This window comes from Lucilia cuprina, chromosome 4 (assembly GCF_022045245.1).
Source record: "Lucilia cuprina isolate Lc7/37 chromosome 4, ASM2204524v1, whole genome shotgun sequence".
Lineage (NCBI taxonomy): Eukaryota > Metazoa > Arthropoda > Insecta > Diptera > Calliphoridae > Lucilia > Lucilia cuprina.
The window spans coordinates 78,002,517-78,028,527 of NC_060952.1; the positions used below are offsets into that span (position 1 = coordinate 78,002,517).

Consider the following 26,011-nt stretch of genomic DNA (forward strand, 5'->3'; position numbering starts at 1 on the left):
ATGCAAAAAGTCAAAAAGTTGAAAAGTTGGCAGAAAATGTTCTGCAATATCGATATTTTCTGTCAACGTTTTAAGATCTGATAAAAGTGTATTACTTTTATTTATATTAACCATATTTACTTTAATTATATTAACCATATTTAAAGGTCGGATTTAATAACAATTTACAATTAAAATAATTTGTGAAAAATAATATTAAATTATTTAAAAAAAGACTTTGTTTTTAAAAGAGCTCTGAAAATCATGCCCATTTAATCTGTGAAGTGTTTGTAAACATGAACAAGATAATCAGACCCATTAAATATGACAAGGCCCCAATAAAAATAACACAGATTTATTGAGTCAATAATATTAAATATTATATTTTTTATTAAATTTCACACAATTGCTTTAAAAAATATTTCTGCAACCAATTTTTTAACTGGTATTTGCTAGTTGCGATCTGTAAATAAATTTTAACAACTGCCAACTCAACTGAAGTTCATTTGGTATCATGAATAGAACTATTATGATGTATACACGGTTGTTAGATCTTACAACGTTGGCAGTAAATTGTGCAGAAAATGTCTAATAACACTGTCAACTTACAAATTTTGTCTTGCAATATTTTCGGTAATGTTTTTTCTGACAACGTTGCAAAAGAAAAATTTGTAAGTTCAGACGATTATTAAACATTTTCTGAACATTTTACTGACAACGTTGTAAGATCTGACAACCGTGTATCACGGCTTTTAGTAATAATAATGTTAACTCAAAATTAGTATTGTTATTCAGAAGCCAAATTAAGGAATTCAATACTTCGTGTGAACTTCGTATAAAAATTCGTTTTTTCCTGCTTTAAAGGTCAATTCTGAAAATGATTGGATTCTTTTGCAATCCCGATTAGTTTAAAGAAACTAGGGAAACCACGTGGAATTCCAAGAAAGTTGTTGGTGTTAAAGGTAAGATATCAAATTAGGATTCTTCATCCGATTTTTAAAGTTTTTCCGAATTTTGATTTCGTTGACCTGTGTTACTGATTAAGAAATGTTTATTACAAAATTTTTTATTTACTTTACTGCGCATTACAGTATTTAAAGACGGGTTACGGCGCCATCTCACGATGCGTAGCTGAACAAATAATAACAGTTTACTAAAAAATACAACTCTTATATAAAATCATCGTTTTGTTAACTCTTCTCTTTCAGCAGAAAACTCTATAAGGAAATTTTGTTAAATTATTTTGATTTGGCTTATTATTTTAAAATGTCAGTGAAAATTATGTTATACTTTTATATTATTATTTTTTAATATAAGAAATATAAATTAAATATTGGTTTATGTTAGATGTTTATATGTTCTTTAAAATCGCTACATTGATTTTCTGTAGATGTTACTCCTAAAGCGCTGCTATAACCACACCGAATACAACCCTAGAAATATAAGTGAAGAAAAAAGTAAAATGGCGTGAAAATTGTGTTGCTGCATATTGAAAATGCTCACGAAATTTTACAAAAATCAATTAAAATATTATAATAAAATAATTTAATTTCAAAAAATTAAACAAAGTGTATGTCATTTTAGAAAAATTTACAATTAATCACGCTATATAAAAGAAATACGGTGAAAAAACGTCGTGAATATAATTACGTGACTGGAAAAAAAGCAAAATGCAAAAACAGCAATTTATTGAAGCATTTCTCTTAACACAAACATAAGAGCGAAAGAGATGACAAAAATACACCAACAAAAATAACGCGTAAAGAAAAAATTGACATTTCAACGAAAACGAATTGAAGAAAAGAACGTTTGCGGTGACCAGAAAAATTTGTGAAATTTTCTAAAAGAAAAAATAATAATAGTGAATAAATAAAACAAAATAAAAAAAAGAAAATTTATATGAAATTATAATTACAATTAAAAATTGTAATAAAATATAATTTATTTGTGCATTTGAACACAAAAACCACATTTGTTTACATTCGAAAACAAGATTTGTAAAGTTCTAGATCTAGAACTTTTAGTGTTAAAATTAATTTGAAGTATAATTTCGTGTTTGTTTTGCATACGAATTATTCAATATAATATCGTTTAAAGTAATTTATAATGTCCGGCGGTGGACGAGACTCCACTAGCAGTAGTGGCACCAACAGCAGCAGTGGTAGTAATGGTGTCTCTTCCTCAGCAGTGGCTACCACTCCCACATCCACCGGCCAGTCAGCGAATCAAAGATCTCGGGGTCGTCCAGCTAAGCGGGCCACCTGCACCTGGTGTGGCGAATGTAAACAACCGTTGCAATACGTGTTGCCCACCCAAAATGGTAAAAAAGAATTTTGCTCGGAAACCTGTATAGCGGAATTCCGTAAGGCTTACAGCAAAGGAGCCTGTGCTCAGTGTGACAATGTTATACGCGAGGGAGCTCCCAATAAGGAATTCTGTTCGTTGATGTGTATGAATAAGCATCAGAAGAAGAATGGCTCTACCCGTTCCCTCAATAATGGTACACGTACGGATGGCGCCAATGTAGGGAAGAATATGGGAGGTGGTGGTTCCTGTACACCCACAGGACCATTTCAATATGAAAGTTTTCATGTTTTCGATTGGGATGCTTATTTAGAGGTATTTATTCATATATATTTAATATTAAAAATGAAACTATTTTATAAAAAATTTTTAAGGAAACTGGTAGCGAAGCTGCTCCGGCTGATTGTTTTAAACAAGCTTTAAATCCTCCCATGAATGATTTTAAGATTGGTATGAAATTGGAAGCTTTAGATCCGCGTAACGTTACCTCCACATGTATTGCCACTGTGGTGGGTGTTCTTGGCTCACGTTTACGTCTGCGCCTTGATGGCAGCGACAGTCAAAATGATTTTTGGCGTTTAGTTGACTCGAATGAGATTCATGCCATTGGTCATTGTGAAAAGAACGGCGGCATGTTGCAACCACCACTTGGCTTTCGCATGAATGCCTCCAGCTGGCCCGGTTACCTCTGTAAAATTTTAAACAATGCCATGGTAGCACCGGAAGAGATTTTCCAACCAGAACCAGCCGATCCACCGGAAAATCTCTTTCAGGTGGGCCAAAAGCTCGAGGCGGTCGACAAAAAGAATCCTCAATTGATTTGCTGTGCAACAGTTGATGCGATTAAAGACGACCAAATCCATGTGACATTCGATGGGTGGCGTGGAGCGTTCGACTATTGGTGCAGCTACAAATCTCGGGATATATTCCCAGTTGGTTGGTGTGCCCGTAGTTGCCATCCAATGCAACCGCCCGGTCATAAATCACGCATGGATTCCAGTTCGAGTAAACATCGTAGTCCACGTCAACGTTATGCTCTGGTCCAAGAAACCGATGCCATGGTCCCAGCCACACCCGTCACAGCTCACTTTCATACCAATTGTAAAGGTGGTCCGTTCATCAATAGCTCAAAGCTTCCATCGATGGTTACGGGTCCCACACATCAGACCTTATCGAAATTATGCCTACAAGAGGTATTAGCAGCGAGTACGGATACACAACAACTATCGAAACTATTGTTTGCTCTGGACGGTGATGTGCATATTGTTACAGCGGCTGGGAAAAATTTTACGGTAAGTTGTAAATGTAGTAAAGAGAGGTATAACTAAAAATTAATAATTTTGTTTTTAAATTTATTGTTGACTTTTTTATTGTCTTTGTAACATAAAAATATTGGTCGTATGCCTATATATAATCTTGATGTTTTTTCGATCAAGTTACAGGCCTAAATAGTCCCCATACAAATATCTTGAAATTGATTATCATTTTGCCATTAAGATTTTTTTATTGTATGTAGTTGCATATTTTAGTTTTAACTTCACAAATTATGATAAAATTTCTATCAATACAGATTCTGTTTGTGTATCATTTAAAAGATTGCTCATTAATATGAATCATCTTTTTTATGATTAATCAAATTAGAATATGTGTAAACAAATAAATTTTTCAGAGTAAATTAAAATAACGATCTTTAATTAATATAATAAATTCTCATTGTTTATGGGCAAATAAAATGTAATATTCGGCAAACATTTGAACTGGTTCAAGAACAATTTTTTTTTTAAATCCAAGAATCTTAATACGTTTTTGCAAATATAATTAGATACAAGAACGACTATTTTAAAAAAAATATCAGCAAGTAAAGGTTTTTTCCAAAACCAATGTCGACTCTATATACATCATCTCTAGCACTAAATCCAGGAACTAATAGAGGTTCCTAAATACTTTTTATTTTTTCATTTAAAATATGAATTGGTTCTGTTCATGTAAATTTATAATTTCCTACAAAACAACAACAATTGTACTAGCTAAACTAACTTTTCCTAATAAGAGGTAAGAATTAGGAACAAAACATTAAAACATTAGGCAAAACTAATTTGCATATAAAGAAATATGGATTAAAAACAGTCAAGTTAATCCCCTACACCTTTGTTAACTAATCTCATTTGAAAAACAAGAATTTCCCTAAAAAAAAAACTAAATTAACTTTTCTTTTCCTTACAAAAGGTTAAAATACCGTCACCATTACGCATGAAAGATGATGAAAGTTTGGCACAATTTATTGAAACATTATGTACAACATGCAGGGCATGTCCAAATCTAATTTCACTTTCACCTGATACAGAGGACTGTGAAAAATGTGCAAATACTAAGAAAAGGCAATTGGCACAAACTGGGGATTGTTCGTCAGCAGCGGTACCAGAAAAACGTAGTAAAACACCAGCTAGTGCTGAGAAAATCAACATTAAACAAGAAGTGGCGACATCAACGACCACAGCCAATACAAGTGTGGATAATTTTGGCAATACAAGTAATAGTACACAAGCAACATCTACAACAACACCTACGGTCTCCACAACTTCATCATCACTCTCATCGTCGTCTTCGTCATCATCATTAACATCTTCTCTATCGACAACAAAAGCTAATCTAAACAATGCGATTAATCAGCAGTCGCAACACACTGGTGTGTCAACGCTTAAACAGCAACAACAACAGCAGCAGCAACATCAACATCAAGCAAATCATACAATTATTACAAGTAGTAGTAGTAGTATTAACAACAACAATAGTACCCCAGTAAGTGGTACAGCAATTATGTCAACATCGAATGGCACTACCAGCAATAGCATCAACAACAATAATATATTATCAAATGTTCACATTAAAACTGAACCAAATATTAACAATACAAATGGCATACAGGTAAGATTCTTAAAACAGAAATTTAAACTTGTTTTATTCTACTATTTTATATTGTTGTTTTTCAGACCGCTTCACCGGTACAGGCTTTAAGACAAATACGTATACATCATTTAAGTGGTAATATTGGCAACAATATTTCCACTGTAACAGGCACAACATCAACCACAACTATGGTTGTAAATTCTCATTCTGATGAACAAAAACATTCTACTCTTACCTCAAACTCGAATTTTAAATATTTAGCACCTCTGGTTGCTGAAGTGCATCCAGAACAGTCTAATATAACGGCAGCAACTGCTGCTGCCGCCTCAACAACATATAAATCTCCTTCCACATTGTCATCAACTGCTTCGTTACCTACATCAGTATCAACGCCGTTTTGTGCTTCACAATCGGCATCATCAACAGCTGCTGCTGCCACAGCTGTTATACCTTCCACATCATCAACATATGGCCCCTCCACAGTTACTATACCCATACAGCATGTAGTGAATGCAGCAAATGGTGCGGTGGGTGGTGTGGTGGGGACGTCAGCGGCATTGCCGCCATTGCGATCCCATCCCGGGGACTGGTCTATTGAAGAAGTTATACAATTTATAGAAAGTAATGATAGTTCGTTAGCTGTACACGGTGATCTCTTCAGGAAACATGTAAGTTATCGTAGAATATTTTTTTCAAAATTATTTCCTTTTTTATTTTATTTTTATTTTTTTACGAAAAAAAACGTTTTTCACAAAAAGCTTGTTTTTTCCAAAAAAATATTTTTAAAGCTGTGTTTTTCCACAAAAAGCTTGTACATGATTTTTTCAGAAAAATATGGTTTTCCTTAAAAAGCTCCTTTTACTTTTTCCCAAAAGGCTTGTTTTCTTTTTCGTAAAATATAATATTTCATATCATGCTTGTTTTTTAAAGCTATTTTCCCCAAAAAGCTTGCATTAACTAAACTAAAAAGGATTTTTTTACAAAAAGCTTGTTTTTATTAAAAATCAATATTAAATGATATTTTTACAATATGTTGTATTTACTTAAAAGGCGAAATCTATTTTTTAAGCTCGTTTTTCAAAAAAGCTCGTATTTATCATAGATAGGTCCTTTTTACAAAATCATCGTTAGAATAGTTTTTTCATTTATTTTTCTTTTTAAAAATTTATATTTTTTAACTAATTAACTAATTTTCCTTGAAGCTCTTTTTTAGATTTTTTACTAGAAACTCGTTAAGATAGTTTTTTTTTGTTTTTTATTTAAAAGGGTTCTTTATTTAAAAGTTCTTTTTTTAACAAAAAGATCGTACTTTGTCTAAAAAAGTACGATCTCGCTCTTATTCACAAAAGGCTAATTTTTAAGGTATTTTTCGCAAAAAGCTCGTGTTATTTTAAGAAAAGTTTTTAAAAGAAACTTTTCAAAAAATATTTGAAAAGCTCTTTTTTACTATTTTTTACCAAAAAGCCGCTATCTCCAAAAATCTTTCCTGCCCTAAAAGATTTCTTCTCCAAAAAGCTTTCTCTTCCAAAAATGTTTTTTACCAATAGTTTTTTCTTAAAGCACGTTTTTCAAAATTAAAGCTCTTAGATAGCTCCTTTTCACAAAAAACTTGTTAAGATCGTCTTTTCTTAAAAGTATTTTTTTTTAAATTTATAATATTTTCTAACTAATTTTTCCTTAAAGCGCTTTTTCAATAAAAGTTCGTATTTATTTTAGTTTTTTTTTTTTTTACAAGAAACTCTTTAAGGTAATTTTACTTTTTAAAAATATTTATTTAAAAATATTTTTCTTAAAAATTCTTTACTTTTCACAAAAAGATCGTACTTTGTCTAAAAAGTTACGTGGTCGGGTTTTCTTAAAATTCATACAAAAAGCTTGTATTTATTTAAAAGCTCTTTATTCAGATATTAGTAATTTTTAAAGGCATTTTTCGCAAAAAGCTCGTATTTATTTTTGAATTTTGTTTGCAAGAAACTTTTAAAGATAGTTTTTTCTTAAAGGTATTTTTTCTTTTTTAAAATGTTTATTTAAAAAGCTTTTTTTCTTAAAAGTTCTTTTTTTGCACAAAAAGATCACACTTTGTATAAAAAAGTACGAAGCTCGTATTTATTTAAAACCTCTTATTCACAAAAGCTATTTTCGTAAAAGCTCGTTATTTTTTGCGAGAAACTTTTAAAAGTTATAGTTATAGTTATAGTTTTTTCTTAAAAGTAATTTTTCTTTATAAAATTGTTTATTGTTTTCTTTAAAATTTGTTTGTTTTACAAAAAAATCGTGTTTTAAAAAAAATCAAAAAAGGCATTTTTAAAATTATTTGAAAAGCTCTTTTTTACTATTTTTTTTACCAAAAAGCTGTCTTCTTCAAAAATCTTTCCTCTTCAAAAAGTTTTCTTTTCTAAAAAGTATTCTTCTCCAAAAAGCTTTTTTCTTAAAAAGCTTCTTTTCAAAAAGATTTTTACCAGAAAACATTTTTAAAAATAAGCTTTTTTCTACAAAAAGCTTTCGTTTCCAAAAGGCATTTTTTTAGAAAAATCTACTTCAAAAAGCTTTCTTTTCCAAAAAGCTTTATTTTCCAAAAGGCTTTCTCTTTCCAAAAGTTTTTTACCAAAATGTTTTTTTTACAAATGCTTATTGTTATTATTATTCTTCTCGAAAAAGCATTCTTTTCCAAAAATAATTTTTTCACAACAATTTTATTTTTTAATTTTTACTAAAAGAGAAACATTTTTCATAATTATGAAAAAATTTAGAACTTGTTCTAAAAACTACTAGTTCTAGAACGAGTGAAAACAGAACCATTTCAGATTCTTAAACAACAGCCTTGGAACTAGTAGTGTCGCCATTACTTCTGGAACTCGTTCTTTAGAATATTGTTGTGGTTCTTAAATACTTCTAAATAGTTCTCAAGGAACTAGCTACTGCAGTAGTTCAATGCAACGCATACTAGTTGCGAAACAACTTCTTGAAATCAATTGACAATTGAACTTATTTTTATCGAAATAGAAAGCGCGTTCAAATGTATATTTTTGCATTCCACTAAACTACAATATATTTAAGAGCTCCCCCTAATTGAATGGTACCGACAGAAGAGAAGTTTGCTGCTTGTAACGTATATTCTTACAAAAAATATTTTAAAAGATTAGAGGTGCGAAAGAATTATATTAAATTTTACGTAAGATATGTATATGTATGTAAGTTTTATAAATAACATTGATACAATAGTAAAAATTCCTCAATAATTTCTTAAAATTGCTCCTAATATTAATATTTCCAAACAAAAACTCGCTAAAAAAAGAAATATTTGTTTATACGTTATCTAAAGCTTCCCTGGAACTAGTTCCGAGAGGTTGACAAATTCAAATAAAAATCATTGATTAAAGAACTAGTTCCAGAAGCGTTCCAAAGAACGAGTGTCGACAACATAACGCTTCCTACGAAATAGTTCCAAAGGTGACAATTTTGAACAAAAATCATTGGTCTCAACGCCAAACTGGAAAGAGTTTAGGCTAAAATCATGTGTTCTAGAACTAATTGTAGAACTAATACAAGTTGTGAAGTTTAAATTTTGTAATTTATTTATATTTATTTATTTTCAGGAAATTGATGGCAAAGCCTTGTTATTGTTAACCTCCGAAATGATGATGAAATATATGGGTCTCAAACTTGGACCAGCCTTAAAAATTTGCAATTTAGTTAATAAAGTTAATGGGCGTCGTAACAATATGTCCCTGTAAATATTCCATGATAAATCTCCATTCCCAAATTATCCTAATTAACACCTCTCTACCTAATCCATCAACCAACCAATCAAACCAATTATTATATATATATTAAAAAGAAAACAAAACAAACTACTAATTACCCTTAACCAAAAACACCAAAATATTTCATTCTTAACACAACCAACACATTCAAAATTTACATAAAAAACACAACAAAACAAACCATGATCTTAAATAAAACTAAAAAAAAAATAATAATACAAACACAAACAATACATAAAAAACATGAAAATTATATAAAATTTAAATGCAGTTAGAAAAAAAATATAAACAAAAAATTAAATATACAACCATACAACAAAATTAAAGAAAAAAAAACGCATATAAACGAAAATTATATTTAAAAATATATAAACAAACTAGACAAGTGAAACAAATATAAAACAAATATGTTAATCTAAATGATAAAAACAAAACATATGAAATCGTTAAATTTTTTACACATTATATACACACACACACATAGACAGTCAAAAACATCGCAAAACTCAAACTTCTTTTTTCGTTACTTGAAGTTTATTTTCAAATTGGTTTTTTGATTTCAAACATTTACACCAGTTCTTACGTTGTATAAAGTACACACTACTGTATTATTAAAGTTGATTATTTTTCCTTTTTTTTTAAATATTAGTTGGTTAATTTCTATTTAACCAAAATGCGTTAGTTTTTTTTTATAATTTTAAAATTTGTTGTTACATTATTATTTTTTTAACATAGTTTTGAATTTTAGTTTAACTTTAATATATTTTTTTTATAGCATTTTGATTTTGAATTAAATTGTATGAATATTTTTAACTAAAACACAAATATTACTTTTAATATCAGCAAATGTCTAACATATGCAAATAACACAAATAAAAAATAAAAAATATATATATATATAAATTTTATTTTAATAGTTAACTTAAGTTTTTGAAAAGTATATGACATAAAGATCAGTCAAAAGAATTCTTTTATTTAAATTAAAAACAAATTTTAACTATTGATTTTTATTATAAATTTAATTTTTAGCTTTTTAAGTCCAGACAAAACAAAAAGTATATATATATTAGTAGTATGAAATGAATTTAGTTTTAGATTTAAAAATGTGAAAAAAAGCAAAAAAGAAATTTGCATCAAACAAAATTGAATTTATTTAACTGATCTTTATGTGATTTATTTCTCATTTTAATTATAAATAAAAAATGTGTATTTAGTTTAGTATTAATGGAAAGAAAAATAAAAATTATAAACAATAAAAACAAACCACAAATTTAATATCTATGTATTTCATTATTAAAAAAAAAACCCTATCACTATTATTATTGTATATAAATTAAATAAAATCAAAGGAAAATATAAATTTTAATTCCAAATCATTTAATTATCATTTTCAAAATATTTTTTTTATTCAAATTAATAATTGCCAGGTTAATATTTGTGTTTACTTTAATTTGTTTGCAATATGTTGAAGAAAATAATGTGGAATATTTAAATTTATCTATATACTAGCTAAAACCCGGTGTGCTCCGCTACCCCAATCGAAATTTGTTATAATTTCTCCCACATTTTAACCTAAATAATCATATTAACACTAAAGTGGCCCGACAAAATTTGAGGACTCTAAGACCTGGTTCACACAAAAATCAAAAGTTTTCCGAAAAAAGTTTCATAGTGTGAACCAGGTCCTATTATATCAAGATAATATGTATCCCATATAATCATATTGCCTCCGACAAAATTTGAGGACTCTAACTATTATATTATCTCAAGATAAACGAATTTTTGTATTTAACTAATATGGAAGGTGCCGCTTCCCATCCAGGTAAACATTACCCAAAATGTTTACATGGATGTTAAAGTTATTCGTGCAAAAATTTAAGATTCTAACTGTAATAGTTTCCAAGAGAAACGAATTTTTGTATTTGATTTATATGGGAGGTGCCACGCCCCCTAACGCTAGTCCGCCCACTTTTTATTCCATATAATCATATTGACACTAAAGTGCCTCCGTCAAAATTTGAGGACTTTAATTGTTATATTATCTTAAATATACTTAGTTTATAAAAGGTAGCTTATTACATATTCCAAATATACAGGAATACGATTTGAAAATCGGTTGAGCCGTTTAGTAGTCTATAACGTTCAAACATACAAACACACATTCAGATAGATAGATAGATAGATAGATAGATAGATAGATAGATAGATAGATAGTTAGATAGATAGATAGATAGATAGATAGATAGATAGATAGATAGATAAATAGATAGATAAATAGATAGATAGATAGATAGATAGATAGATAGATAGATAGATAGATAGATAGATAGATAGATAGATAGATAGATAGATAGATAGATAGATATATATATATATAGATAGATAGATAGATAGATAGATAGATAGATAGATAGATAGATAGATAGATAGATAGTTAGTTAGATAGATAGATAGATAGATAGATAGATAGATAGATAGATAGATAGATAGATAGATAGATAGATAGATAGATAGATAGATAGTTAGTTAGTTAGTTAGTTAGTTAGATAGATAGATAGATAGATAGATAGATAGATAGATAGATGATAGATGGATAGATAGATAGATAGATAGATAGATAGATAGATAGATAGGTAAGAATTTTATATTCGGTTGTGCCGAATCTTATATACACTACGCCATGATGTGTTAAAAGAAAACTTTCAATAAAAAATGCCCCCTTTAATATTTATATTTTATGTTTCTTGGTTCAATATTATACAAAAAGAAGAACAACGAAAAAGTCCAAAAATTCCCTTTTATAGATTATCACTTACTCCAGACTACAAGTGCATTATTATACAAAAAATCAAAAAGTACCTCTTGAAGAACCAAAAACTACCAAACAAAAAATCTCCTTTTAAAGGTTTTCATATTCTTTAGTCCCTATATGATTAATTTCGTATGTGAAGAACAAAAAAGTACCAAAAAATCCCCTTTTATAGCTTGACACATACGTCTGGACCTACAGTCTTAATTTCATCTTTCTAGGTTCAATATTACAGAAAATTCACCTTTACTTTTTTAATGACTAAAGTACCAAAGAAATCCCTTTTTAGAAGTTTTCTTAATTTCATGTTTCTAGCTTCAATATCCCAGCTAGCATTTTTTTGAAATTTTTGATCACATTCGAGTCATTTATGACTCTTCTGCGCTATTAAAATGATCATATATACGCTTAATTTCTGATCATAAATGATACATACCTCGGGAGAAAATTTTACCTTACCCACGACTCTTCGAAAGTTATTTTTGCATATGAGAATGTTTCATATTTAATATTTATTCCCAGGAAAAATTTTAAAACTTGTTCTAAAAACTAGTAGTTCTAGAACGGGTGAAAACAGAACCACTTCTTAAACAACAGCCTTGGAACTAATAGTGTCGCCATTACTTCTGGAACCCGTTCTTTAGAATATTGTTGTGGTTCTTAAATGCTTCTAAATAGTTTTCAAGGAACTAGTTCTTTGAAACTAGTTATACATTACTACTGCACTTGTTCAATGGAACGCATACTAGTTCCGAAACAACTTCTTAGAATCAATTGAAAAAAATGTCAAAAAATTTAAATTTATAAACTTATTTTTATCGAAATAGAAAACGTGTTCAAATGTATATTTTTGCATTCAACTGAACTACTATATATTTAAGAGATCCCTAATTGAATAGCACCGATAGAAGGGAAAGTTAGCTGCTTGTAACATATATTCTTACAAAAAATATTTAAAAGATTAGAGGTGCGGAAGAATTATATTAAATTTTACGTAAGAAATTTATATGAATGTAAGTTTTGTAAATAACATTAGTTTAATAGTAAAAATTCTTCAACAGTTTTTAAAAATTGCTACTAATCTTAATAATTTCAAACAAAAACGCTAAAAAAGAAATATTTGTTTATATGTTCTCTATAGCTTTCCTGGAACTAGTTTCGAGGTTGACAAATTTAAACAAAAATCATTGATTAAAGAACTAGTTCCAGAAGCGTTCTGAAGAACGAGTGTCGACTCCATAACGCTTTCTCAGAACCAGTTCCGAAAGTGACAATTTCGAACAAAAATCATTGGTCTCAACACCAAAGTAGAACGAGTTCAGGCTAAAATCATGTGTTCTAGAACTAGTTATAGAACTAATACAATATTTCCTAGGTTTTAAATTTAAAATATAACGAGAAAAATTATTAATTAATACGTAAAAAAATTTATTTGAAAAATATTTTTTCTGAGTAATTGTAAAAAATAATTTAATTTAATCATCGGCACAAACGTATAATTCCCTCCACTGTATAGTTGTGTATTACAAACGGAATGACAATCCTATATATACCCTTTTCACGAAGGTGAAGGATATACAAACTCTAATAGAAAATCTTCCGCATGAAATCAGATAACACACACCAACAAAATTTGAAAAAGTAAAAAATCTTTTTATGTCGCTATTCTCGTATATTTAAGCCAGTAATGTGCGGTAAAGTCATTTTCTGAAGGGAGATTTAAACAGGGGAAATGGTCAAATATTGACTAATCCTAACAAAAGTTTGTAGAGAGATTTTAGCCGATTTTGTTTATGACATTTTCTGAAGGGGACCTTACATACATCAATTGTCAATTATGGACCGATACTCATAAAATTTGGTTAAGATATTTACGTTTACATAAGACTTATTTATGTAGAATTTCATCGTTATATTAGTATTTTAAAACCAGTTATAACTGTTTTCCGGGGGCCCACTTGTATGGTCCCCTTATCAACATCAATAGAGAAATTTATGCATCTAGCTCTTCTTGCGTACTCCCTATCTTGATTTCAACAGATATACGGCTAGATAGCCTCAGAATCTAATAAAGACCCAGAATATATAGTAAATACTTTTATGGGTTTCTACGTGTTACAAACGAAATGAAAAAAACAATATACCCCCATATTTTTTAATTGTTATTAAAAACAAGTAGGAAAGTATAGTCGGGCATGGCCGACCGTATAATACCCTACACCATGAGTATATTTTTAAAATTTTTATTTTTTTATAAAGAAAATTTTATGTTGAATATTACCATAATTCCAAAATATTTAAGCAATTTATTGATAAAAAAACTAAAATTTTTAAATGAGGCTTTATATAGGTTAAATATGGGCCGGTCCACGGTAAATTTGGGAAAATGATATATTTTTAAATAATGGTTAGTTTTGTTGAGTATCATTGCGATACAAATGGTTACAAGTCAATTTTAGACGTTTAAGACATTTTTTTGAAGGGGGTTTGTATGGGGACTAGGGTCAAATAAGGGCCGATCCTTACGAAAATCTACAGTGTCATTTATATTTATTTGACTTTATTATGGCATAAAAAGTTCAAATCGGGAGGTACGGTTGTATGGGAGCTAGGTGAAATAAAGGACCGATTTCAACCATTTTCAATAGGCTTCGTCCCTGTGTCAAAAAACATGCTTGGTCCAAATTTCATCAAATTCCCTTGTGCCTGTACCTTGCGCACAAGGTTTACATGGACAGCCAGCCAGCCTGACAGACGGACGGACGGACATGTCTTAATCGACTCAGAAAATGATTCTGAATCGATCGGTATACTTAAAGGTGGGTATTGGACCAATATTTTTGTATGTTACAAACATCAGCACAAACGTATAATACCCTCCCCACTATAGTGGTGTAGGGTATAAAAAGCCAAAAAATAGGATTTTTTTGTTTCTAAAATACACTTGTCATTTGGTTTTTCACTTTACAAGTTTTTCACTTTACAACTCTTTTCAGGAGGCGTTATAAGGGGAGTAAGTAAAAGCAACGAATTTTTATGTTCATTTCATGAAAATACAACCCCTCGGGTTGTACTTGCAAACTTATACCATTTTTAGGTATTTTTGATTTTGTTTAAAACAGAAAAACAAGTAAGAATGTAAAGTCGAGCATGGCCGATCATATGATACCATACACCTGTCAGTAATTAAAAAATGTGGATTATTTTTTAAATAAAAAACATTTAATTAGTTTTTAAACTTAATTTCGGAATATTTTACTTATTGTTGATAAAAAAAGAGATTTTCTACAAAAGTGCTCATAGTAGGGGTAAATATGGGTCTATCCTTATAAATTTTGCATGAGGAATTTACGTCTACTTCAAAGTTATTTATGTATATTTTAATCGTGTTATTAGTGTTTATTGGTGAATTTTATAAAGGGCAGTTTCTGTGGGGGCTAGGGTCAAATAAAGCCCGATCAATTCAAAATGTCTATAAAACTACAAAAATTTATACAGAAAGTGTCAATTGGTATACTTTAAGGTGTATTTGTATTTTTGGGAGTTACAAACATCAGCACAAACGTATAATACCATCCTGCCTATACGGGTGTACGGTTTAATTAAACTAATTTAAACAAGTTAGAGTGCTGACCATCTATTCTGAAAATTTTAAAATTTTGTGAAGGTATTGGAATTATAACGGAAGCTTTGTTTAATCATGATCATAATGTATACAGACAGTCACAATCATATCTAAATCGTCTCATAATTTGATAAGGACTCAGAATATACATACACTGAAAAAATCCATGCCTAATATATACGAAAAATGTTGTACATTGTACGAATCGTTCGTTGTTTCGTACCACGAAATTCTTTCGTAATATATAAGAAATTCTACGAAATATTTTAGTATAATGCAAAATATTCTTGAAAAAATTAATTTACATAAATTGAAAAAAAAAGGAATTTTGAATAAATATGGTAAAATTTACGAAATATTAATTTATTCAAACATTTTTGTTCATTTTAAAATAAATTTTCTAATTTTAGTTCAAAATTATTCTCCACACGAATTTTCAATTTTTTTAATGAAAATAATTCGAGAATAATATTATACTTTTTTTTAAATTTTATAAAAATGTTGTGGTTTTATTTAATCATAATATAATTATTATCATTATATTTAATTTCGCTAAAATTTAAGAAAAAAATTTTACCAAAGGTTTTCGTACTTTCGTAAAAATAGAAATTAAATAACATTTCGTATTATACACGAAATTTTTGTAAATATTACGAAAATAGAAGTTATGAAATTTTTTTTTCGTAAAGTTGAGCATGGATTATTTTCAGTGTAGCATTTGGAAGACTGTTGGATGATTAATCAATAAACTGAGTAATTTTTGATTGAAAACTGAATATTTGAAAAACAATAACAAAATGTATAGCAATCATAAATTGATCATCCTGATGTTAAAAAAATGATGTTTTTATTTTGTGGTTATATTTCATTTGTGGTCATATTTCATTCAAGCAGTTGGAAGATCTAAAATTGTTCCTTGTGTATTTGTAACACTTACTTAAAATTAACTCAAAAACGTTTCAAAAAGAGTAGATATAATTCTCATTTCATTTATAAAATTAAATGTATAAGTATTTGAATTTATGTAATGTTTTTAATTTGATTTTCTTTCAAGGAAATTGAAATTTTATTATGCTTAATTATAATAATTTTTTATGTTTATGATCATCTACTAAACTAAGTATAAAAAGTACCAATTAATGTACAGCAATCATAAATAGATCATCCAGATGCATAAAATATGATTGTTTATACATTTATTCTGTAATTATATTTCGTTCAGTCGGAAGATCAGAAACTGTTCTCTGTATTATTGTATTTGTTTGTAATAATCCTAAAATGATTCAGAAAAGGCTCAAAATGACTAAAATATGATTCGAATATTACTGTAAAATTAGTACTATTTCGACTTACAAATGACTCGAAATAGATAAATGAGCTGAAATTGATTAGAACTGGGGATCATAAAACACTCTTTTGAAAGAGTCGCGGGTAGGCTTCCATTTTTTCCCGACGAATGTAACATTTATGATCAGAAAATCAGCAATGACTCGAATATAATTAAAAATTAAAAAAATGCTTGCTGGGAGATGACCAATCATTCTATTGTTAACACAATCATACAAACATTCATATTTATAACAAAAGTATAAAAGTTATACTTTGTTTATAACACAGATAGAACAAAATTGGTAAATAATAATAATTTCAGAGAATAGTTTCCATTTGGTTTTATAGTTTGTTATGAACAAATTGTTCATACATCTAATGTAAATATACAATTGCAGTTATTATTCAGCGAAAAAAATATAATAAATCATTTAGTTTTTTATTACATTTTATTTCAAAAAATATGCTGAAATAAAAAACAAATCAAACAAAAGAAATAATAATGAAATAAAACAATTATTTAGGGTAACAAAAAATAAAGAAAGAAAAAAAAAAAAACAAACTTTTATCATTTCCCTGAATTCCTATCTAACGGGTGTTTTCATCTATTTCCGCTAAATATAGCGCCATAACAATCATTTCCATTTTGGTTTGAATTTTTTCTTTTGCTGCTGATGTTGTAGCTGTTGCGTTTTGTGTTGTGGTTGTTGCTATGTATGTTAATATGTTAGCGTTATTTTGTGTGCTTGTGTCTGTAACCTGTTATTTCCTTTCAAAGGATGTTGAGGTTTAAATACAAATATACATACACACATACATACACACCTAAGTACGTGACTGTGTTTACTTTACTGGGATAACAGCAAAAGATAGTCAATTTATATTAAATACACATACATACATACATATGTACATAAATCTCAATTATTTTAAGAGTGTTCTAAAACAAAAATATATTTCAAGAAAAACGTCTTTGAATATTTTAAGTAATTTTACTAGTTTCTTAATAACTGTCACTTTTATCATAGTTAGGATTGAAAAAATTATATCTAATGCACACAGATACCTACATAGAGAGTATTAATACGTTTTTAGTTCATAAAACCTCCATTTTGAGTTAGTACACTTTTGTCACAAATAAACAATAGTATATTCATCCACTTTTATTTTTATAAATTCTTGTATGTGAGTAATAAATTTACTTGTAAGTTTAATTGTGCTTTAAACTGAAATTGACTTTTAAAGTGAGTTTAAATGACAAAGTTCGCTTTTTTTTCATTTCGTATATTTTATTTTAATAGTTTGTTGGTCTATCTTTTTATGTTGTGTTTTTTATACACTCCACCACCATCAGTGGTAATAGAGGGTATATATAACTTTGTCATTCCGTGTGTAACACCAAGAAATATTCATCTGAGATCCAACAAAGTATATATATTCTGGGTCCTTATAAAATTCTGAGTCGATTTAGCTATGTCCGTCTGTCTGTGTAAAACACGTTCACGATGAAACGAAGCAATATAATTTAACTAAATTCTCCCAAAATGTTCTCCATTTTCCTAAGTTGGTATTGAAAATGAGCAAAATCGGTCTGTCCATCTGTCTGTGTAAATCACTTAAACGCACATAACTCATTACTAAATTAAGGTATTCATATACAATTTGGTACAAGTATTGCTCATATATACAGAAATATTACCATGAAAGTTTTTTGGATCGGTCCATAATTGGTCACAAGGTCCCCTTCCGAAAATCACTTAAACGCTCATAACTAATTACTAAATTAAGATATAGATATAAAAGACTTTTTTGGATTGGTCCATATTTGGTTATAGCTCCCATACAAGGTCCCCTACCGAAAATCACTTAAACGCACATAACTCATTACTAAATTAAGATATCCATATAAAGTTTGGCACAAGTGTTGCTCATATACAGAGAAATAATATTGTGAAATGTTTTTCCGATCGGTCAATAGTTTATCATATCTCCCAAACTAGGTCCAGGCCATTAAAACGCTTTAACCGTGAGAAAGCTCATTTCTACAAATATTTGATCAATTAGAAAAGTAATAACATAAAAGTAGCTGGTGGAGGGTATTTAAGATTCGGCACAGCCGAATATAGCACTCTAACTTGTTTTGTTTTATTTTAACATTTAAAATTGTTACGTGTTTTATTTAACACGTTAAATAATTTGTTTATACGAAGTTCAACAATTTTTTTAATGCTACAATTGTGTATATGTTACGTTTTTTTGTAAATCCCATTAAAATAATTTGAAGTAATTTATTTCACAATTTATTTAACTTAATATAAATTAAAGCAATGTGTAAAGAATTTATATGATTGAAATTCCTAAACTCGTCATTAAAATCATTTAGAATGGGAAAAGGTAAAGTAGATAGTGTAAAATATTCGGTTGGGTAGAATTAGATTTACACTTCCAACATATATAGCCTAAACATGCCCGTTTTTTCTGATTTTCTAAACATTTCTATGGAAGTAGCGAGAGAATGATAAAGTCATGAGGATCACACATTCAATAGTCCGCAAGTTATTACTACTGAGGATGCATTGTATAATACGGTATCATGAGGAACCATGTTAGTCGGAAGGATATATTGGGATTGAACTAATGTTTTTAACACTCTATAATATTGGTCCTACACCCACCTTAAAATATACCAATCGACTTTCTGAGTCTAAGTCAATTTCGCTATATCCGTCGGTCTGTCCATCCGTACGTCAATGTAAACCTTGTAAGTAAACTACAGGTCGCAATTTTAAGGATAACTCAATGAAATTTATTACATGATATTTTATTGTCGAAGCCTATTGAAAATGGTTAACACCGGTCCATTATTTCAAACTAAAATGTACCATTCTTAGAACGAACAAGTAAGAGTGTTATATATAGTTATATAATCTTATATACCCACCATCAAATCATTCATGTTTATGTAGAATTTTACTAATGTACACACATTTTTGAGTCAGTAATAAGTCTTAAAGTCATTTTCAGAAGGGGATCTTGATAAGGTCAATTATGGACCATCCTCATTAAATACAAGAAAATGATTTTAGTTCCTATAAAACTTTTTTATGAGCAGATATGAGCATTAAAGTCAAGGGGACCTTATATGGGAGGGTAGCACAAATAATTGGCCTATCCTTATAAAAAAGAGATTTAAGTTCTCATTAAACATGTTTATGTTGAATTTCACCGCTATTGATACAATTCTTAGCGATAAAGTTATTTTCTGAAGGGGGCCTTATAATAGGTCTAGGCGAAAACGTGAACCGATATTCTCACTTTCAATAAGGATCGATCCTTATAAAATTTGATTTTGGATCTCACGAAATTTGTTTATGTAGAATTTTGTAGTAATGAGCGATGAATTCATTGTCTAAAGGGGACCTTATTTGGGGGGTTAGACAATAATGGACCCATTATTATAAAATTTAAGAAACTGATATAAAACTTTTGCTATAAAACTTTTTTATGTCGAATATTATTGTTATATATATGCTTCTTAAGGTAGATATGAGCATTAAAGTCGTTTTCTTGAAGGGACCTTATAGGTGAGATAGGGTCAATTATAGACCAATCCTTATAAAATTCTACGAAGAGATTTTTGTCACCATAATACATGTTTGTGTTGGATTTCACTGCTATTGATGCTTCTCTTAGCCAGTTATGAGCGATAAAGTAATTTTCTAAAAGGGACTTTATATGGGGGTAGGGTCAATTATGGACCGATCCTTACAGAATTCAACGAACAGCCAGTTATGGGCGATAAAGTAATTTTATGAAGGGGATTTTGTATGGGGGGTAGGGTCAATTATAAAATTCTACGAACAGAATTACGTTCCCATAAAACATGTTTGTGCTGAATTTCACCGCTATCAATAGCTTAGCCAGTTATGAGTAATAAAGTAATATTTGAAGACGACTTTATATGGAGGTAGGGTCAATTATGGACCGATCCTTATAAAATTGTACGAAGAGATTTTTGTTCCCGTAAAACATGTTTGTGCCGAATTTCACTGCTATTGATGCTTCTCTTAGCCAGTTATGGGCGATAAAGTAATTTTCTGAAGGGGACTTTATATGGGGGTAGGGTAAATTATGGACCGATTCTTATAGAATTTTACGGAGAGATTTATGTCCTCATAAATCATGTTTGTGCCGAATTACACCGCTATTGATGCTTCTCTTAGCCAGTTGTGAGCGATAAAGTCATTTTCTGAAGGGGACTTTGTAGGGGGGTAGGGTCAATTATAAAATTATACGAAAAGATTTATGTCACCATAAAACATGTTTGTGTCGAATTACACCGCTATTGATGCTTTTGTTAGTCAGTTATGGGCGATAATGTCATTTTCTAAAAAGGGGCCTTATATGTGGGCTAGGTGAAATCGTGGACCGATATTGCCCATTTTCAATACCAAACAACTATAAGTAACTGTGCAAAATTTCAGCTCGCTAGCTGCTTCCGTTTGGACTCTATCGTGTTTTCAACAGACAGACGGACAGACATGGCTAGATCGTCTTATAAGGACCCAGAATGTATATACTTTTATGGGTCTTAGATGAATATTCCAATGTGTTACAAATGGAATGACAAAAACAATATACCCCCCATCTTTTTTGATGGTGGGTATAAAAAGAAGGAAAATTTACCAAAGTTATTTAGTTAGTTAGTTGGTTAGTTAGTTAGTTAGTTAGTTAGTTAGTTAGTTAGTAAGTTAGTTAGTTAGTTAGTTAGTTAGTTAGTTAGTTAGTTAGTTAGATAGTTAGTTAGTTAGTTAGTTAGTTAGTTAGTTAGTTAGTGTGAAAAAAGGATGTACATACACCTAGGCGTCTAATGTTACTGTTGTTCGCTTCTTAATCAAATCCATTACCTTCGATCTACCAAACTACAACACCACAGTCGTAATAATCACTAACATACCGGAGGCCACTATCTTCACACTTAGTCTTATAGTATATAATTTAGAAAGAACATTTTGAAGAAGGAAAATATACCAAAATATCCCTTTAAAATGATTTTTTGATGCCATGAAAATATAAATTTTTTAAAAAATTTTCAGAAGTTGTCTCACATTTTTTCTCATATCATCGGTTATTTATGGACCGATTTAGCTTGTTTCAAATAAGAAACTTCTTGAAGGTGTATTTAACAGAATTATTGAAGACTTGGTTCCCAAAGATATCTGGGGTCTTCCAAATATTGATTACAAAATATACACAGACAGGCCGTCATAGCTTAATTGGCTCCGCTATCTGTATGGATTCAGAATATATTATTATTAGTTATTACAAACCGAATAACAAACTTATGTATATATAGCCTTCTCACGAATGTGAAGTGTATAAAATAAATAAAAACACTTATGCAAAATTCTCTTAAGCATTTAAATAAAAATGCCTTTATAAAAAGACGGTGGTGGGTAACAAAAACAAGAAAGGAAATACATTTTATTGCATGTCTATGGGGACCTTGTTAAACAAGTTAAACTTTTCTTCATCAGTAAGGGATAGGCAGTAAATAAGTATAAGTGTCAAAAATGAGAAAGAAAAAAATAAACCTTTCAAAGAAATGAAATACAAAACTTTGTTCGTTTATTGCCATCATGGAAGATTTTTGTTCAGTTTGTGGACTTTATTTTTTATTTTATTGAAAAAATAACTTCATTATTATTTTTATAACTTGTAAAAATACATACAAAAACAGATTTTATTATTACAGTCAGAAAACTTTAAATGGGCCCATTTAAATATAGGGATAAGAAAGATATAAAAATGTTTATTTGAAATGTCTGTTTGTCTGTGTCTTATTGTGGTAGAAACAATAATCTTTATTGAATAAAAACAAATTGTTTAAATATTTGAAAATTAAATCAAACTTTAAACAAATTTGAATACAAATGATTTCATTTGGTAAAATACATGTATCTTACAAAAGTTTGTTTGTTTTCATACTATGAATTCATACGAACATACATGTATCCATTAGTTAATGAAACGTACTGCAATTTTTATGATAACAAATGTCTAAAAAAACCTATTCATTTAGAAAGTCATTCAAAGAATTTTGTTATTATACACTTTACATTTGTATGAAAGGTATATATAGGTTTGTCATTTTGTTTGTAATTTCTGTAATATAAATATATATTCAGGATCCTTATAGATAGCGGTGTCGATTTAGCTATTTTAGCTTGCTGTCTGTCTGAATGTGTGTTTAAATTTGTTTTCTGAAGCCTTTAGATATCAGCGAGACGTTTGAGAAGAACGGTATTTAAAATCAGAATAATCAGTTTATAAACGGAGATACAGTGGACGTCCAATAGTACGTACACTCTTTATTACGAATGTCCAATAATACGAATGGCAAAATTGTTGCATTGTCTACTCTATATTTTCTGTTCGATAGTACGAATAACGCATTTTTATGGGAATTTTGGTTTTATTTACATTTTTTTTATTATGATTTTAATTTATTATTTCGTATCATTCACCTTTAGCTCAGTAATTTTGAATTTTTTTGTATTTATTACAAATGTTTTGTGTGACCCAAGAGAAGAAATTAAATTGGATGATAACGCCAATCAGAAAAATATTGAAGCCTCAAAGGCGCTTTTATTGAAAAGGCCGTAGGAATCATTTTACAAAGTAATAAACATCAATGTTAAATTATGGATTTTCTAATAAGTAAAATGTTATTTATATATGTATATGAACTGTCAATTTTGAAAGTAGTATGACTCCACATTCCAATGGGTTTAAGCATTACTATATGTGATCCTTTAACTATTCCAAGTTTTTAACAGAAAACAACAATAACACGGAGTAAGAGGGAACCTATCAAGGGGATTTTTTGTATTTTTTTGTTCTTCAAAAAGTCATTTTATTAATTTTCTTTATATTGAACCTAGAAACATTAAGGATGTAGAGTACGGAGGAAGTGTGAACATATAAAATGAGAGCGAGAACATTTTCAAAAGAGGGGGGGCGGGTATATATTGATATTGTCATTCCATATGTAACATATCGAAATATTTTTCATAGACCCCATATATATATATATATTATATATATATATATATATATATATATATATATATATATATATATATATATATATAATATATATATATATATATATATATATAATATATATATATATATATATATATATATATATATATTCATATTCTGCGACTTCGTAAGATTCTATTGCATAATAATTAGAAATGTTTGGTATTGAAAATGAGCAAAATCAGTAAACGATTTCGCATAGCCCCCATACAAATGTACTCATTCTCAAATTCGTTGTTCATGAAGCTAATGCCATGAAATTTCACATAAGTCTGTTTTTTGACTAAATTATGGCTGACAGAGAACCACAATTGGTCCTACTCCCCATATAAGATCCCCTTTAGAAAATTACTTTAACACTCATTACTGGCTTAAAAATAATAGCACTGAAATGAAATTCGACATGAATATAATTTGTATGAACCAAAATCGTTCTAAAAAATTTTACGGAGATCGGTCTATAATTGAGCCTAGCCCCAATACAATGTCTCCATCAGAAAATTACTTTAACGATCAGTAATGTTAAAAATTAGAATTATTTAAAAAAAGCATTTGATTTGTTTTTTTAACTTTATTCCGGAATATTTTTAAATGTTCTATAAAACTAAGTTTTGCTGAAGTTTTTTTTGACATAATAGAACATTTAACTTATAGCCCAAAGGTCCTATTCGGGGGGTACGGTTGCATGGGGGCTAGACCGATTTTATCCATTTTCAATAGGCTTTGTCCAAAAAAGGAGTATGTTCCAAATTTCATCCAATTTTCTTGAAAATTGCGACCTGTACATTGCGCACAAGGTTTACATGAACCGTCAGCCAACCAGACGGACAGACGGACATAGTTTAATCAACTCAGAAAACGATTTTAATCTAAGACGATTGGTATAATTTAAGGTGTGTATAGGACGAATATTTTTGTATGTTACAAACATCAGTACAAACCCAATATACCCTCACCCACTAAAGTGGTGTAGGGTATAAAAATATTAATAAATAAGTTTATTTATATGACAATGATTTGATGGTGGGTATATAAAATTCGGTTTAGCCGAATAAAACACTCTTACTTGTTTGTTTTATGACTGGTATTTTTTTTAATTTGTTTGTAATACAATACCTACTGACAGTTTTTGTTTAACACATCATGGTGAAGTGTATATAACATTCGGCACAGTCGAATATAGAACTCTTACTAGTTTTTCTTCTTGCTTTAGTTTTCATGTTAGGAAATCTCTAAATTAAAAAAGAGACATTTGTTAAGAATCATTACAAAAAAAAATATTGTAAAATTGGAATTTGATGAATATCCTACAGTAAGAACTTAAGATGTAATTTATTTGCTGATGTTGAGTAGGTTTATGTAAAGGATTGAAAAACATTGAGATTAATGCATTATATAAGTAATTGAAATCAAGTAAGGGGTATACTTTTCTAAATAGACCAATTTAAGAAAAAAGACAGACAGACAGACAGACAGACTGACAGACTGACAGACTGACAGACTGACAGACTGACAGACTGACAGACTGACAGACTGACAGACAGACAGACAGACAAACAATTGATATGTTTAGTTCATCTTTATATTTATATTAAGGTCCAATATTTCTAAGTGTAACAAATTCATTTAGAAAATCAATATTATTAAAATTATAAATGTCTTTTAAATTTTATTCATCTCTCTTATATTTCCTTTCTTCTTAAAGTTTATTGCCTCTTAAGATGTGTTAATTTTTGCCGCCATAGCGGAAATAGATGTTTACAAGTTCCTTTTATTTTTACTTTTTATTCTCATTATCTACAAATTGTGCAAATGTACAACTTCCGTTTATAACTTAAGACGTTAAAGTATGAAATATTAAAAAAGATGGTAGTTCAAAATTGTTTTAACTAATATGACTGTTGTAAATTGCAGATTTTTCTTTTCAAGTGTTGAAACAATGTGGAATTTAATTTTGTTGATTAAAGTGAATGAAGTTCAGATTTTAAAAATGTCTGCTATAAAATGAAAAATTACCAAAGATTACTTTTAAAGATTTTAAATCAATCAGGATGATGTGGTTTTAATCCTATATTAAGAGATTAAAAAGTTAGAGTGCTATATGCGGCAGTGTCGAATCTTAAATACCCTCCACCGACTACTTTTATAGATTTGTAATTGATCAAATATTTGTAAAATAAGTTTTCT

At 29.1% G+C, this 26,011-nt stretch overlaps 1 protein-coding gene across 1 annotated transcript; it reads left to right on the forward strand.

Annotated features, from left to right (window-relative positions):
* Positions 1-1,413: 1,413 nt before the first annotated feature.
* On the forward strand, positions 1,414-9,176 carry LOC111678060 (polycomb protein Scm). The gene is made up of 5 exons (XM_023439296.2): positions 1,414-2,598; positions 2,658-3,575; positions 4,510-5,208; positions 5,274-5,858; positions 8,787-9,176. The coding sequence occupies exons 1-5, from the start codon at positions 2,086-2,088 to the stop codon at positions 8,922-8,924; spliced, it is 2,853 nt and encodes a 950-aa protein (XP_023295064.2). The 5' UTR covers positions 1,414-2,085; the 3' UTR covers positions 8,925-9,176.
* The last annotated feature ends 16,835 nt before the right edge of the window (positions 9,177-26,011 follow it).